Source organism: Ceraceosorus guamensis (assembly GCF_003144195.1).
Source record: "Ceraceosorus guamensis strain MCA 4658 unplaced genomic scaffold IE81scaffold_2, whole genome shotgun sequence".
NCBI lineage: Eukaryota > Fungi > Basidiomycota > Exobasidiomycetes > Ceraceosorales > Ceraceosoraceae > Ceraceosorus > Ceraceosorus guamensis.
In genome coordinates this window covers 395637-412022 of record NW_020289997.1, presented here as the reverse complement: position 1 = coordinate 412022, position 16386 = coordinate 395637, and the positions used below count along the sequence as shown (strand labels likewise).

General features: G+C 56.3%; 6 protein-coding genes across 6 annotated transcripts; 2 read left to right on the top strand and 4 right to left on the bottom strand.

Moving 5' to 3' along the window:
• Window positions 1-11: 11 nt before the first annotated feature.
• Window positions 12-1923, bottom strand: IE81DRAFT_363534 (hypothetical protein). The gene is made up of 3 exons (XM_025516784.1): window positions 1735-1923; window positions 658-1654; window positions 12-533 (listed from the first exon to the last, which is right to left on the bottom strand). Exons 1-3 carry the CDS (start codon window positions 1762-1764, stop codon window positions 91-93), a joined length of 1470 nt encoding a protein of 489 aa, XP_025373271.1. The 5' UTR covers window positions 1765-1923; the 3' UTR covers window positions 12-90.
• A 110-nt stretch (window positions 1924-2033) lies between these two features.
• On the bottom strand, window positions 2034-5631 carry IE81DRAFT_319492 (hypothetical protein). Its single transcript, XM_025512736.1, has one exon. The coding sequence runs from the start codon at window positions 5460-5462 to the stop codon at window positions 2445-2447; it is 3018 nt and encodes a 1005-aa protein (XP_025373270.1). The 5' UTR covers window positions 5463-5631; the 3' UTR covers window positions 2034-2444.
• Window positions 5632-6375: 744 nt separating this feature from the next.
• IE81DRAFT_83511 (phosphoglycerate mutase-like protein) lies at window positions 6376-8768 on the bottom strand. The gene is made up of 8 exons (XM_025517681.1): window positions 8024-8768; window positions 7771-7939; window positions 7430-7692; window positions 7246-7355; window positions 7147-7167; window positions 6953-7081; window positions 6720-6884; window positions 6376-6644 (listed from the first exon to the last, which is right to left on the bottom strand). The coding sequence occupies exons 1-8, from the start codon at window positions 8443-8445 to the stop codon at window positions 6451-6453; spliced, it is 1473 nt and encodes a 490-aa protein (XP_025373269.1). The 5' UTR covers window positions 8446-8768; the 3' UTR covers window positions 6376-6450.
• Window positions 8769-9081: 313 nt separating this feature from the next.
• IE81DRAFT_83459 (hypothetical protein) lies at window positions 9082-9772 on the top strand. The gene is made up of 2 exons (XM_025517679.1): window positions 9082-9597; window positions 9673-9772. The coding sequence occupies exon 1, from the start codon at window positions 9120-9122 to the stop codon at window positions 9435-9437; it is 318 nt and encodes a 105-aa protein (XP_025373268.1). The 5' UTR covers window positions 9082-9119; the 3' UTR covers window positions 9438-9597; window positions 9673-9772.
• A 1661-nt stretch (window positions 9773-11433) lies between these two features.
• On the top strand, window positions 11434-14264 carry IE81DRAFT_83463 (hypothetical protein). Its single transcript, XM_025517680.1, has 3 exons — window positions 11434-11808; window positions 11870-12039; window positions 12116-14264. The coding sequence occupies exons 1-3, from the start codon at window positions 11547-11549 to the stop codon at window positions 14018-14020; spliced, it is 2337 nt and encodes a 778-aa protein (XP_025373267.1). The 5' UTR covers window positions 11434-11546; the 3' UTR covers window positions 14021-14264.
• Window positions 14227-16345, bottom strand: IE81DRAFT_363530 (hypothetical protein). Its single transcript, XM_025516783.1, has 3 exons — window positions 15783-16345; window positions 14598-15707; window positions 14227-14482 (listed from the first exon to the last, which is right to left on the bottom strand). Exons 1-3 carry the CDS (start codon window positions 16203-16205, stop codon window positions 14327-14329), a joined length of 1689 nt encoding a protein of 562 aa, XP_025373266.1. The 5' UTR covers window positions 16206-16345; the 3' UTR covers window positions 14227-14326.
• Window positions 16346-16386: the final 41 nt, after the last annotated feature.

The following is a 16386-nucleotide window of genomic DNA, read 5'->3' as shown; positions in this document are numbered from 1 at the left end:
CTGTAACACACCACGAACCCTCCATCCTGGATTGGCAGCCCGGCCTCGAGGCATCTCGGGCGGATGACTAGAAGCCGAGCTGCCTGGGAGTCATTGAGTATGCGGTCGTCTCGATCCAAGGTGCGGTCGCAACTTTGCAGCCAGACGCCAGATGCGAGATGGTCCAGCTGCTCCTTGACCATCAGCTTCAACGCTTCCGCTGGCTCGTTGCGCAGGTTCTGCGGTGGCCCCATCGCTGGATGTGTGCGCGCCAGCTGCGGCCAGCGCATTTTCTCGAGGAGGTGCGTCGTCGGCAGCTTCTTCTGCCACACTTGCATGCACGTGGGGCCAAGGCAAATCTGATTTCCCTGCTTTATTGGCAGATTTGGGCGCTTGTAATTTCGCTCCTATACCGATCGGAGAGGCTGCCGCCTCGGAGCTGGGTGCAGGAGCAGACTGAGCGGTGCTGGTTCCTGCAGCGGGGGACGTCGAGCTGTCTGCATGCTCAAGCGCGCTATCGTTGGCTTGGTCGACGCGTTGCTGAATACCTTCCTCTGTTTGGCAGAAGGCCGACAGGTAATCAGCGTCCGACTCTGGATGCAATGATTTTCGGCTTTGGGCGAAGCTGCCTCTGCGGCTCACAAGCCTTCACCAAGCCGAGCGTAGACCCCAACTCACCTGATTGGCGGCTGGTACTTTGGGATCTGAGGCGTGGCAGCAAGGCGAAAGGGTGCCTCTTGGGGCCACGAACTCGAGGTTGGCGTATTTTGAGAATTTTCAATGCCCGCTTTCCGCTGGGTCGTGATGCTGTAACGTCGCGTCCATGTCCGTCTGGCTTCAAGACACGCCGCGGCAGGAGACGACTGGCCACCTTGTTGCCACTTGTTTTGCTACGATCGCGACGCGCTGAGACCCTTTTGATGAGAGTGCGGGATGCATGTTTGCCGTTGGTCTTCGTCTGTTCTTGAGCTTGGGATTCTGCTTCTTGAGTCGGCAATTCGGCTTCTTGAATTCGCGTCTCTGCCACCTCAGTTTGAGGCCCCGGTTCTGCGTTCGATCCGCTTTGTGCCTTGCTTCGGCCTCGCAGTGCCCATCGCCTTTGCATTCGCTTGGGAGAGTGGGCAATAGCTGCCGAGTCCTCATGTGGGGTTGGTCCGTCGCTTACGGAAGCGGGTAATGGCAACGGGGGTCGCTCGGCTATCGTCCCATCCGCAGCATCAGCTTCATTGTCGACAGCTGAGAGGTCGGCAGCAGCCGGTTCTTTTGTCGATTGGGATGTCTTGGTGCGAGGACGGATCAAGGTCCATCTTCCCTTGAAGAGGCGCCTCTCGTTCGTCGCAACAGGTGCGGGAGAGCTAGCTTCATGATTCAGAGTGCCGTCCTGCTCGACCTCACCAGCTTTTGGCTCGACCACGCCACCGATCTGGGCCACACGCCCGGAGTTGACAATGTCGGACTCGAGACCGCGCACAGAAGTATCTTGAGCAGCCTGATCGGTGCCGACAGAGCATCGAGCTGCCTCCGCGGTGACTGTGGCCAGAGAGGACTGCAGCGCAGATAGATCCCCGATCAAGTCTCTGGCATGCGTCAGACCTGTGAGACAAGTCTGCAGTTGCGCCTCGAGCTGTGCGATCGATCCTGCGGAAAGGCTCAAGCGCGACACATCTTCTGCGACCTGGACAAGATGGACGAGACCGGGTCAACACGTTCAGTATCTGAAAACTTCTGCTACTATGAGGGGCGACGTGGTCTTACCTCTGCTGATTGCGACAAGGCCGATGTCATGGTTGGTGTTGTGGATATGCTGGCTCTTTTGGCGAGACAGAGGCGTGCGTTGCTGTTTGTGACTTTGAACACGAAAGAACGCACATGTTTAGAGGCCTTAGGGAAGTAGTGGAGAACTCTTATACGGCAGCGCACGAATCTGACTTCCCCATAGAAAGCTGCCCAAGGAACAGCACTCGTCCATTGCGACGCACACGGACTGTGGAGAATTTGCAAACTGCCTTCGAACTCTCACTCACTACATTTCTAGAATGCGTCAAGATAAAGTCCTGGCGGGGACCTGCATAGCAACACGGGCCGACTAAGTAGCGTCGCGGCGGCGCCACAAGATGAGGACATTTCATTTCGCAAGCATGAGACACCGCCGATCGAAACGACCTGTTGTCGACGCACAAAGCTGTGTAAAGTTCTGTGGCGGCGGTATAATGGATATTGGAATCAATGCTAGGCACGAAAGGGTAAGGTGCCGCGAGGGCGTTTTGCGAGCTCCCAAGGTACCATGCGACGGCTGTGATTTTGTCGACGGTGCTGCGCTTGCTCTTGATGGCTTAAGGTGGCGCGATCAAGCTACAAAGCAGCTGAGCCAAGAAGGGCGCTGGGATGTCTGAGCTTATCTGCGAAGAAGCTCAAACGAGAGACAGCGCAAGGAAGGAGACGCAAGAGTCGTGAAGATGACCAGTTCAACCGTCAGGCTCCGAGTAAAGCAAGCCGCGGCGTTTCAGTCGGGCCAAGGCGTGTCGCCACTTGACGGCTTCTCCTCGCTGCCACAATCTCTTGGTGACCAAAGGGGACAGTCCGTTTAAGTCCTGCATGGCTTGTCGAGAGCTATGCTGCTCAAGGGCCGAAGCAAGGGCTGTTGTGGTGTCTGCTCGCCGGGCCGTGCGCTGTTCTGAAGAAAGGCCTAGGCCTGGCCGCGCGAGTAGATCCAAACCCCACTTGATGAAGAGGCGCGTAGTTCTCGTGCCAAGTACGAGTCGAGGCTTTTGCCCTGTATCATTCCATCTGTTCCAGACTTCCCTGACCAGCTTGATGCCTTTGTGTATTCGATCGCTCCTCGCTTCCATCAACGACAGCAACAGCAAAACTGTCGTCTCGTCTGGGATAACATGGACAGCGTTGCCATCTTGCATCCCTTCCTGACCGTCTATGTCTCTGTGCGGAATTACGCCGTCTCCTCGCGAGCTGATGGAGGGCAGATCGTTTGAGCTTCCAGTGATACCCGGAACGAGCCCTCTTTGGCCAGTCAACCAGACAAAGGCTGCTTCTGCTTCGTGTATCTGGTTTCCGGCCAGGAGATGTGCTCTGAGCACGTGGTTGAGTAGGCTCGCGCCCGCAGGAGGCTCGCCGGGCTTCGAGACGGCATGGATCATGCGATCATTGCTGAAGTCCTCGCTAGAGTGTCCTAGCTGCTTCATTTCAGCCACATATGCCCGCACAAGCCTGAATGACGTTTGTGGGTCTGCACGTTGAGATAGCGTTTGTAAAGTGCTCAACAGAAGCCAAGTAGGTAGAGGGCCTTCCTTTGCCGGATGACTTGAGGAGCCAGTGTTGCGAGCGATGGATGCCGCCGCTGATCGATGAGAGAGATTCGCCTCTCCCGATGGTCTCAGCTTTTGAAATGCCTCTCCGTTTCGGCCTTCGAGGATCCGTTTTCTGCGAGATGAGAACACGGAGCGTTCGGTTTCCGGAAACAGCTGATCCTGGCGGACGTTGATAGTGATGTCACGAATTTGTGCGTCGGACCGCCAAGGACCTGCGGCCTTCATTGGCTCGAATGCAGTCGTTGCTTGCAACCGAAGGGGTTCGTCGTGGCTTCCGTGTGTCTTTTCCAAGTCGCCATAGTCGTCTTCTCTGCTTGCATCGTCCTCAAATGCTGCATTCTCTGCGATCCATTTAATAGAAGCCCGACGCTCGCCGCCGATCGCCCCAGCTTGCAACAGAGCCGGCGTTCGCCGGGTACCTGGCGATTGCGTCTCTGAGTGTTCAGCAAACGCATGTAGCCCGGATGCATTCGTCTCTTTGTCAGGTCTTTCAGACTTCTCGAGGTACTGCATGAGCGCTTCAGACTTAAAGCGGGCATCTTTGATCAGCGAACGCCGCCACTCGCGCTCAACGGCAGATTTTGTGCCGATGCTAGCTTGTCGCTGCCCCAAAACATCATGTGTCGAGGCGTATCGCAGATCGCTGGCGGATGGTTCAGATCCTATCTGCGAAGAACCATTCCGAGAACGCGCAAGACGTTGTTGAACCGCATCCAATGTCGCAGCTAGCAGACGAGCTGTCTCAGGTGCGCCACGCAAGCGTCTTCTGCGATGAGCGGCACGCCGCAAATTCGAGATGAGGTATGGTTGGGAAGGTGCTGGCGCATACACGCGTGTCAGAAGCGGAGCCAAGGAAGCGTGGGGTCCAGTGGAATGTTGGGCACCAGAACGGCGAGTCAAAACTGCCGTGCGCGGCATTTGGACTCTTGTTCTCAGACGAACAGCTGCCAGGAAAGCTTCATCCTGCGAACCGTCCTCGCATGGCAAGGGCTGTCCGTCGCCACTGCTCAGCGAGAAGATCGGCACTTGGCCCCGCTTAGCTGTGACTTGATGTGCCAGGACGCGGTGCAACTGAGAAAGGCTTTGAGACTTAGCGCTCGGCACGCGGCTATTGTGCCGTTTGCCTTGTTCCCATCGTCTCGCTGCCTGTCCGATCCTCGCTAGCAAGGTTCCGTTCATCTGCTTGGCAGCTAGCCTCAATAGATACGCGTAGGTCCCTCGACTCTGAGCGTAGAGTCTCGTGGCCTTTCCTCTTGTGTCTTTCTCGGCATCGTGCGGTGTGGCTAGCAGCACTTGATGCAAATTCCAGACAACACCAGCCGGCAAGTGCGGCGATTCTTTGTTGGCATGGCTGATAGCGTTATACAGGTTCGTGGAGCCGTTCGACGCTCTGGGCCAATTGTCCAGGTAAATTCGGCGCGGTGGTTGGGACCGAGTCGTGCGCTTCTTTTCGCTGCTAATTAGGGTATCGAGGGCCTCTTGAAATGACTGTCTCTGCTCGGGTCGCGGATTCCAAAGTGCTTCCACTCGTGATGATGCCGCTTGCTCCGGCTCGTGACTCATGCGCATTGATTTGCCAAGGATAAAGTCGAGGACGAGGGCAACGTCTGCTTTATCCAGGGGTTGTGCTGTGGTGGTAGGTGCCGTCTTAGCGGCAGGTCCCGCGCCTGTCGAAAGTGGGCCATCCTCAATCGCGATCGACTCCGTGTCCGCGTGTATCTGTCCTCGTTCATCTGAAACGTGCTTGGTCGTTTGCTGCTGATTCGCATTCGAGGCTGGCGCAGAAGTGGGAACAAGAGGCCTAGAGGCACGTCGAAGCCTCACACGCGAGGCCGGACGCGAGCCAAGTAGACCCGAGTCTCTCTGCGCCTCTGAGGTCACAGGTGGTGGGGACGACCGCAGAGAGAGGTGAGCTCTGCTTGCTGCGGTGCTGCTTGACCGTTTTGAGGCCATTTGCTCGTCGTGCGTGTTCGCATCCGCCTGTCGTGAAGCTCGAAGGTCGGTGTGTGTCGAGTGTTGGCGCGTACTAGAGGTGGACGGCAGAGGCACATGTCGGCCTATAAGAGGTCTCTGTAGACGCAAGCTGCCAGATGTGGGAAACGTACTCGCTTGGGTTCCGGAAGTGTCTACCATCCCATGGCAAACACGGCACGCCATGCAGCTAGACCTGGTGAAGGCATGGTTGCGCAAGCCACAAAACGCCTGGATCATTGATCTGAGTGGTACATCTGGCCGCGAAATGGTTACCAAGCTCAAGTCGTGGACTGCTAGAGCTTCGCTCGCGTATTTGTGATGGAATAGGAATACAATCTCGATCAATGTTCACGATTGATCGGCAGAAGAGATCAATGATCCGGGAGGTCTTTCCGACACCTCTCGCGTAGCATGCGTGCATCGTGCAGTTTTGATGAGTTCTTCGTGCAGCATGCAGTGAGGCCAACGAATTCAGGTCACGTGGTCGAGAAAGGGGGAGCAGTGATCTTCGACCACGATCTGGATCTCGACCATGGACTCTTGAACCTAAACGCGAAGATGAAGAGCAACCAAGACTGGTCAACACCCACTCGCCTTGAGAATCGCACTCATCCGAAAACCACAATCAATGATGTCATTCACAATATGCTTCCCAAAGCAATGTTAGAACGCAGTTCGCGGGCAGGCTTGATCAGATCAATGCCCGCATGCGCCAGACAATTCGGCGAAGGGAAGGGCTCGAAGGGCGGTACACGAGTCATGCATTGCGTGTAAGCGGAACATGCGCTCGCCATGTAGGGACCCCCAATGAACCGAGAGGTAACGACACAAATCGGCTCGGCAGAGGCGAGGAAGATGTACACTCATCGGAATGGCCCACTTCCAGTGTAGAGAGGTGCACGGCGATGGGCAATGTGAAGTGCAAGTGCAAACACTCTCATGCGCGAGGCATAGAGAGAGTCTCGATCTTGGCCTGGCATGAACTCCAATCGGCCCTCGGTGAGGCACAATCGGAGGATTAATAGGCCCTGGTGGAAGTCCGTGGAGAAAACTCATGGCGATCAACGTCTTGCCCTGTACCTGTCAGTCGGACCTCTTGCTCTTGCAAGGCTCGCTTCAACACGCGGGTCTGTGAAATTTCATCGCATTACCTGAGCGACCGTTCGAAGCGCTACTTGGAACTCTTCGAGCCCCGGCCTTCTTGACATTCTTTTTCCCAGGACATGCCATCTGGACGGCGTAAAGCTTCTACAGCTGACTTGAAGGCCTCTAGTGTGCACAGCTCGGGCTGTCCTTCAAGGTGAGCTCCTTTTGCGGCACACGCAGGCAGCTTCAACGTCTTGTCGCCGTACCGTAATCGAACATCTACAAGGTTAGTCTGGTCAGCAAAGCTGTTATGCGGCGTACTTTGAGCCATGTACCGCAACGCTGAACACGTACAGTGCTGAGGCGCTGATCGTCCAATTCCGAGAACGGAGAGGATGGACGTTTGTGCTGCAGGACTTCGATCTCTGAACAGCTCTAAACCTAGCGAGGCGGTGAAAGCTGGCCACCTATTGTCGAAAGCGTCTAATGTTGAGAGCAGCCCGGCCAAGGAAGTGTCATCTGCAATGTAGAGACGATGAACTTCAGCAGAGCCCAGCGTGGCTGACGAAGGCAGGGCAAATACCTACGTGCGCAGTACACTGCGAGCTTGAGGGGGTCTCGGTCACCGTTTGTGGCTTTGTTGTACAGACGACCTGCCAAGTCGTTCAGTAGACGACCCATGGCGAGTCGCCTGTACTGATTTCGCAGCGCCGCGTCTGCACGGAAAGCAGCCACAGCTTAGCTTTGGTCGATTTCTCGTATCAAGAAGCCGCGGACTCACCCTCTGCGTGATAGCCAGAGACTGCGTTTTGGACGAGCGGCAGGTCTTTGAGCATTGAGCCACCTCAGGAAATACATGCAACAACTCTCAAAAACTCACACCACTCGTCCACCACCGCGCGTTCCACAACACGCATCGTGTCAGGCTCTTCGAAAACAGACGGGAAGGGCACGCCATGCGCCACTGCGGCGCGCACTGTGTCGAGAATGCTGCGAGGTCGCGGTGGCGAGAAGTTAGGTCAGAGAGGATGTTTAGAGGCCAGCATGGAGGGCACAACACTCACCCATTGAGTCTCGGATGCCCGTCTATCCTGGGGGGCGCACCATCGCAGTGCGGTGCGATGCCCTCGTCAAAAGCGGATAGCCTGGCATTGTGCACTTGCGCTGCCATGCTCGCGAACTGCGCGTCAAGAGCCCGCAACCGTGCGCAACCAAAAGTGTTGGGCAACAAATTTTCTGTGGTGCCGTTTCTGATCAAAAGTGTGGGAGTGTACTCGTCCTGCGAGTCTCTTGTTTGCGGTAGCAGACCCCTGATGAGTGATTGAGCCTATGAGCGGACAGCAAGGTGGCTCGTCAGACGCCGGACCGCAGCTCAGCTGGCTACATTGCGGGAAAAGCCACTCACCGACTCCACAGTTCTCGACATGTTTGTTGAACGGAAATACACCGCATTCGCATCATCAGGGGTAAGACGCTGTGGCAGCAATCCAAGCTTGTCTATGTACGTCTCCCGCAGCAGTTGACCCAAGGCGTGTGTTGATTGCCTCCCGAGATCTGTGAGCTCTCCAAGAAGGCTGAGGAGAGAAAGCGCGTACATGAGCGCGGCAAAGGTCAGCACAGGCCTTGCTCTCACGAGCACCGATCCGGCGCAAGCTCACCATTCCCCGGGAGCGCCAGGAACTGGCCGATCGTGACGATCAGTGTTCTCGGTCCCTTTGCGTATGTCCATCTTGCCGCGCCACGAATCAGGTCCCCGCCAAGGTCCATCAGGTACTTTAGCTGGTGACTTGCCTTTGGCATCGGGAGGTCCTGGCGCGAAGTCTGCCACGGCAGCGGCAAACTCAGAACCGACGTGACAATAGGGCCAAGAAGTTGGGATTGCTGGTTTGGCGTTTTGAAGCCGCGTTCGTACAGGGGTACGTTCGCCATGCCGTACAAGGTAGTGAACTTGCACCAGCTCTAGGTGAGACGGCGGTGCGGTCCATTTGAGACCTTGACGGGTAGCGCCAGGCCCAAGCAAGAGGTCGTGATCTTCGACGACCTTTGCGCTAGTGCTCGCTGACGCTGAAGCTGAAGCCATCTTGGCATGCGGCGGGGACCGACGTCTATCTCGAAGCCTCGTCAGCAACACACGCAAAGAATAGCGATGTGGTGGTTAGAAGACACGAAGTCCAGCGCAGCGACGACATCCATTAGTTCTTTGAGGGTTGCACGCCCTATACTCTGACTGCTCTAGGCCCACACGAAGAGATGGCTGCTGGCTGGTCTCTCGCGCACGTATCGGTCAGCAGAAGGCTGCATTGCATGCTGCTGCTGGCTGGCCGAATGACCGGAAAAAAGTGGTTGCAGGTTGTTGTGCGGTCGGGGTTCATGTGGACCGAGGGAATTTATCCACTCGTGATGGTCATGCAGCAGCCACAGCATGCACACATCAGCGAGCCCTTCCCGAGAAGAGTTCACGTAGCGGCACGGCGCGCGGCGCGGACGCCACGTGTATTCACTACGGTCACCTGCCCAGCTGGTGTGTGTTAGGCAACCGCACACTCGTGACTGCGCAAGAGACGTTCTCGACTCCGCTGCGGTGGAGGGTCCTTTTGACTTTGTGGGCAACTCGCTCATCATCAGACTCAAGACTCAGCTCTGACTGTGAATCGAGGAGACATCCAATGGAAGGGTCGGTATAGAGAATCAAGTACCTCGCACGCCATGCATGCGGCCTGATCGATCCGTGATCTGCATGGAACTCATCAGTCAATGAGTCCATGCGGTAGAGACAAACCATCAAAGTGCGCAATCACCGCAGTGCCGGGGCGCAACAATCGCGCCGGAATGAAGACAAAGTGCTGCAGGACGCTGAACGCTACATATATGGAACCTACCAGCTCACGGCTCAAGCAGGGACGTCCACCACCCAAGCTCCATCGAGCTATCAAAGTCAGAGTGGACGGACAGCTTCCGCGCGGGACGACTATTGTGACCCATATAGCTGCTCTCCCGCTATATATATCAGCAGCATCAGCAGCTAGCACATTCACATTCGTGATTCTTGGCTCGGTCATGCGCAAGTGCTGATACCGGCTGATGCACATCTGCTGCAGCTGCTCTATTCACGCCGCATCGCGTGAGAGGCGCAATCGGTCAGGCGCACCGATATGATATTCTCACGACTCCGAATGGCGAAAGTGAAACGTCTCGGTGTTTCAACTTGCACACGGTGCCGGCATCAGCCGCGGTGAGTGGCATATATATGAACTTGTATAGCCATCTTAATTGCATATGCTGAAGCCTAGGGTGATGCTGCGTGCAGGACTTCTCTATAGCTATCACGAGTGGTGACCCTGTACGTCCGAACACTCGTTGTGCCTAGCTTCACCATACAAACGAAGGCTGCCGCCCCCACTGCGGGTGCTGCAGTCAGAGAAGTCACAGTCACGAGTCTCATCAGTGCGTGCACAGCAGCTTGCTTCGAGCGCGCTCAGCGCAGGCGCCCTTCGCTCGACACTCATTCACTCAAGACTGATACGTACGTGAGTTTGATGCTCTAAAAGGACATGTCAGTCTTGAGTCGTGAGTCAACCAATAAATTAGAATCAGAAATAGAATCAGAAGAGCAATCAAGACACGCATGCACAACATCCTAGCTGGTCACGCAAGTAAGGGGTCTCAGTCAACGCTCGCCCTCCTTTGCTGAAGCGCGCAGCTAGCGAATCCTATCGCGCCGATGACCGCTCAGACAGCTAACGAACGATGCTTAAGGAAGAGCGCAAGCTATTTGACATTTGATCCACGCATAAAGACTTTCCTCAGCATGCTGTGCTCCACAAGAATAGTCAGGACGTTGGGTCGAGTCGAGGATCACAATCTTGAATTCAAGATTGAGTCGCTCGTGCCCCTCATGCAATCGTGGCTTGCTCTGCCTCACGCAGGAACCTCATTCATTCACGGGGCGAGGATCGAAGCGTCGAATTGCGGGCAGAATCTGTGCAGGCGCCAGCAGCACGGTCGAGTCGAACCATTTATAGAAAGTCACCAGTCATGAGTGCAGAAGGCGCCGGCAATCCATCAGTAGACACGTATATAGGTGCATCTCGTCTGCAGAATGGACTTTGAACAAAGCTCCGCCGGTGTCAGAGATTCTGTTGCTTGCTGGCAGCATGGACGGACGACGTCGCCTTGTCCCTTGCATGGATGAGCTTCACGTGCTCACGACACGGGCGATAGGACTCAAGGCTTGAACGGTCTCAATGCGCACCTACTCGTGACACTCTGATCAAGATGGCAGCTATAGGCCACCAGCACGAGTCGGCAAAGCCTTCTAGTTCGCACGCTATATGGCGTCAGAGAGCAGCCACGGATGCTCAACGGTCGTTGATGTATATATAGCATGCGTCATGCACCGGCAACAGCAGCAGCAACTCGTGAACGCGCATGCGCAGCGTGCCATGCCATCCCTTGCTCTCCGTACACAGCAGCAGCAGCTAGCTGATGCCGTACTTGCTGGCGCAAGCATCAGGCGCAAACCACGATGACGACCCTCAAATTGCGCTACAGGATTGAGGAGAAGAGCAACTTGTGACGCTCGAGCCAGCAAAGGGACTCTCGAGATCCGATTTGATTGGCTGGAATCGGGCTTAAAGAGCAAGAACCGCTCGTCCAGATGCTTCACGCTGAGTGCTGAGCATACATGGCGTGAGGGTGGGGCAAGGGAACAGGAAAGATAAGGCTCAAGCTAGGCACTCGCTGATGATCGGGACTCACGCTGGTCTGGGGACAAATCGAAAGCGGGAGGTGCAGTATAACGAGTATGCTGGCAGCTCAGCAATCGCACCCGCTTCCGCTCCGGCGACAAGCCATGAGTCAGAGGCGCGAAGGGCTGAATGGTGTACGCGGTGGGAAACCCGACTGTTGTGACTTGTATAGCGGTGCCATTCGCATTTACGATGCGCATTCTCATTCACGATTCAGATTCGCATCTGTGATGACCTCCAATAAGAACTAAATGAGCGCGCGCACAAGTATACCACCGCTTGCGAACCTGGCGCGTTGAGATGCGCGTCTGCCAGCAATCATCTTGCCCTCCTATCTCCTACGTTCGTCCTCACCAGCAATTCTCAGTTCTAATCCTCTTTACCTCCTTCGCTCCGCTCTATATCATCCTTGCCGCTCACAAATGCACACAAGATGCTGATAGAGGCTCAGCTCTCATCCACTGCGACCAGCACGGGCGCAATGACCGGCTCGACCAACCTTCGACGCCAACGTCCATTCCAGTCAGCAAAGGCAGCGGCTCACGTCAGCAGCAAGCAAGACTCATCGGCAGTGGTGCTAGATCCTTTGCGGAGCCCAGGAGATGTACCCCAGACACCGCCCCGATCAACGCATTGGTATGTAAGCAGCCGACCATGGGTCCAAGCTGTCCACATCGCCTCCTTGAAAAAGTCGAGTAAGTTTGCTCGTGGTAGAGTTTTGATACTCCATCAACTGACATGCACAATCTTGCACAGCTCCTCCCGCAGTGAAAGCGGAAGCGCCGGCGAGCGACCTCTCGTACGTCTCGCCATCCCTCAGTGACATTCTTGGAGGCCAGGCCAATGGCTCATGTAGCGCCATCAGCGATTGGGAATCGGGCTGCCCGCCTGCAACACGAAGTCGCGCTCTTCATCTGGCCAGAAGGGTAAGTGGTACTATTCGCTCGCGGCAGTCATCTCGTCCCATTCTCACGTCGATGGTGCTCATCTTTCGTATCGCAGATGTCTAGCTCAGACGATGGCTTTTCGGCTCGAGGCGGTATCAGTCCATCGGAGTGCACGCATGAGGCTGTGGAAGCTTTCGCGCGCAGGCGCAGGCTACCCACTCCGACCTTCTCGTTCTCACCGCGCACGGGCTCGCCGGACACGCCCTTAGTCACACCGACGTCTGGACCGATCCCTGTCAGCGCGGAATATCTTCAAGTACGACCGCCTGGCCGGAAGGGGAAAGGTGGCGGCGAAGATTGTCCACCTCGACGTGCGAAGGAGGATGACGAGCAGTCTTTCATGGATCTACGCTACTCGATGCTGCAGCCACCCGTCATGCTTCAGCGCTGCCCCGCATTCCTTGTTGGCACACCAGACACATTCGGCCTCATCATTGACGATCGCAGCAAGGATCAGGCTTCGCGTCCCTCCAGCTGCTTTTCATCGCGGGATGTTACGATCCCCAGCACCTCAAAATCGACGGACGACGATGTCCCGCAGAGCGATACGTCATCTGCGGACACCGCTGAGCAGTCCTTAGACAGCCCTCGATTGATGTCGCCAATTACTCTACAGCAATTACGCTCCTTTCGCTCTTCTACAACACTTCGTCACGGCAAACGCCCCATCCACGACTCTCGAGACGCATCTCGACATCCTTATGCCACGCTCAGCGACATGCAAGCGGCCCGCGAAGCGTCCAGGGCCCTGTCGGTCTGCTTGCACCAGCCACCAAAGACGACACCTGAGACTAGCGTGGCATCCATTCTCAAATCTCAAGAAAGCGCATTCGCAGCGGTGCAGCAGTCTTGGCTCCCACGTTTCTCCAAAGGGGATGTTGACGACCCAGCTTCGAAGCCTGGCAGTCAAGAATTCAACCGTCATACCCGCACCAGGCGTGGCGGCGTTGCGCAGCGACCCCGCATGATGCCGCCAGTGCCCCAAGTCCCACCCCATCTACAGTACGACAAGCACTTTACCAGGACCGGCGCACTTCCAGTTGAACGTGCTAGCGGCACGGTTCCACATGATTGCGCGCTATCCACCAGCCACGCACAAGAGAGCTCTTGGTACTGTATTAATGCATTACAACTCGATCTTGACGACAGTGTCGAAGCCGTCGACGATGGCAGCACTCCGCTGCCAGACCCACAGCTCCGCCACTTCTCCTCGTCTTGCGCTACCCCGAGACGCGAAGCCACCTCGGACTCGGAAGAGGTGGAGATGCTCGATTCTCCTGAAACCGTACTGCAGAAACTTGAGCTGGATGACGCAAGCGCGATGAGCAGCGCGGTGGGACTTGGCCTCTCGAGTCCTGTTAGCGAGCACCGTATCAACATTCTCAATGCCCTTTGCCATGGTCGTGCAAACCCGCCACTGGGTAGGCGAAGCTCGTTTGGATCAGAAAATCCAAGACACATCAGAACTGACTCTGCTTCGTCGAACAAGCAAGCTTCTTGGACTGGATGTCCCATGTCAGCGCGGATCCAAGCCTATCTAGATTTATGGAAGGGTACGGAACACAGCGACGAAAGTCTCCATCAAAAGAAGGCCAAGAGCCTGCTGGCTTCTAGGCCAAAGACGCCATACCACAAGTTCGCGCACGTTCCACGCGATAGTCTTTCGCTCGCGGCGGAGCGCTTGAGTTGCAGAGCTCGTCGGGCGAGCAGCTCGAGCCTTGAAGCCTCGTCTTCGAACACGTCCGCCTCGGACATCTCGCGCTTCTCTCCGATCACCCTCTTACGAAGTGGTGGTAAAAGCTGCTCTTCAGCTGTCTCGTCCGGCTCAGACTCTGGACGCACGTCGGCGATTCGTCGGTCCGCCGGCGTAAAGCCCCGCAAGCGGGTATCCAGCTTGAATTGCTTGGAGGGTCATTCCGTTCGCGAAGCTCTCAAGGCTGAGCGTCAGAGCGCCAAGTAGCTTCTCAAGTGCCCCGCTTTGCTCCTCGAGCGAGCCGCGGATCACAGTAAACGTAAAGTCCCTGGCGACACATCAATCGAGGTCGACGCCGGGCTTCCATCTAAGTTTCCGTCTCGTCCTTGTTTTCATACCCACGAATTCTGCGCAAGCCACACGCAAGCTCTGACAGAACACAAGCAGGCAATCTGCTGAGAACGCGTCTCCACGACATTATCAATTTTGCAGATCGTCCACTAACACCTACAGAAATATACAGTCCCAATCGTTTTTACATCGCAGCGAATCGAATTGGCGCAGAATCGCGACTTATCTACGAGAATGACCTTTGCCTCCACTCTTTGTGTACTTGGAGTTGCCATTCCCACCGCCGGGCTTCTTGCTGTGTTCAGTCTTGTGTCTGCATTCGTCGCACAGCCATGAGCCGTGCGGTGGCTTGGTCATACCGACGCACGCAAGATGGAACTGTGGTAAAGCAAGGGAGAGTCGCTCATGAGCTGATCACGTTTCGTCGACTTGATCTACCGTGTCGCGTGTCTCTCCTCAGCAGGCGAGGCAAAAAAAGTCGTGCCCTACTCACCCATTCCCTTTCACAGTCATCTCCATCGCAACCGATCATATCGCCATAAGAGATATTGTCGCAGTAGCAGTACCTCCTCTCATCTTCTTCAGCCACAGCTGTCGCGTTGCTCGGGTTTTCATCCGCACCGCCTCTGACTGCTCTAGTGACGCGAGCTGAACGAGCAGGAGGAGCGACAGAGGAAGCATTGCTCGATTGTCCAGTTCCGATCTGACCCGGCATCGCTGCGCCATTGTTGCCTGACCCATGTCCGGCTGTGGAAGGGGCCGGGGAAGCGGAGGAGGTGTTGTGCTTGGATGCAGCTGCAGATGATGCTGCAGCGTGAGCCGTCCCTGAAGGAGCTGGGCGCCTCGAACGACTGGTTGATTGCCCTTTCGCATCATCTCCATCGATCTCGCCTTCCCCATTTCCCTCGCGCGAGGTGCGCTCTCCTCGTTCGTTTGAAGTGGTCAGTTGACGGTCAGCAGCTGTCTTGCCATTTGGCGCGTTGGCACCGGCGGCACCACCTCTCGGTCTGCTTGTCGACCCTCCTTGAGCGCTAGCAGCCCCGCTGCCTACGGAGCCGTGAAGGCTAGCCGCTAGCACGCCTCCTGCACCAGCCGATGCGGCACCTGCTGTAGCTGCAGCAGCGGCTGCTGCGTTGGCTTTCTTCTTGGCAGCGGACGACGAAGTAGCTGCACTCTTGGTATGTCCAGCGCTCGGTGCTTCGTCAACGCTATTGGGATTGGCTTTCCTTTTTTTTGGCGTAGGATTGGTTCCTTTGCCGGTGGTTGGAGAGGCTGACGGAGGGGCAACGGTGCCAGCAAGGCTTGCTCCCATTATGCCAGCCGCCGCTGCAGCAGAGCTCACTGCGGCTAGCGGACCACTGGGTCCAGCCGACCCACCCAACCGAGCCAGACGAGGAGGCCCGCCTTTCTTCCCCTTGGATCCGTCTTTGGCGATGCCTCCTGCTCCAGACTGTATCACTGGGCGGTCGCCTCCAACGATCGGTGTGCCATCCGACAAGTGCCCGGCCAGGTGGGAAGGAGGGGAGTCTAGGTATGGCGCCAGACCAGGGTGAGAGCTGAGAGCCGTTAGCAACGTGCTGATGTGAGATGTGTGCGAAATGATCTGAAAAGCCACATGAGGAGTGAGCATCACTATGCAAGTCGTCTCGGCCACCACCGTCGACGATCTTTTACTCACAGTCTCTGCGGTGTTTACAGCGACTCTGATCTTATCTTCTCCTCCCATCTTATATGCGCGCGCTTCCTCAGCACACTCTTTCAGAGCCAGCAATCTCTCTCCCTGTGACATGTCTTCTTGGCTGATGGCGTCGGACAAGTGGGACAGTCGAGCAGTCAAGCCTGCCAAATGGCTTCCTAGCACGGCATCCAGTTCCCTGAGATCAGAGAAGCTCCTGGTGAGGTCGAGGGGCAGGGCATCCAGAGCATCGGCATATGCTGCCAAAGTGGCGAACAGAGTGCTATCTTGCGCATCTGCTGGAGCTGAAGCTGTCGCCGAAGTCGATGACGAAGGTCCAGCTAGACCTGCTCGGGCAGCTTGGGACGGGAATGGCCCAGCGCTCATGACGGGAATGGGCACAAGTGAGGAGGAGGATTGGGACATGCAGCTACCACCAGAGATGTGTGGACTTTGTGTAGATTGCAGTGACTCGATGCTGGGGAGACCAAGAGCCTAGCTGCAGCGAGATGGGACATTGCATGTGTCTGCGATGTCGGTGGACGGGAGGTACCTCGTATGCGCCGCAAAGGCCACAGCTATAGGTAGGTAGAAAGGCGGTGTTTGG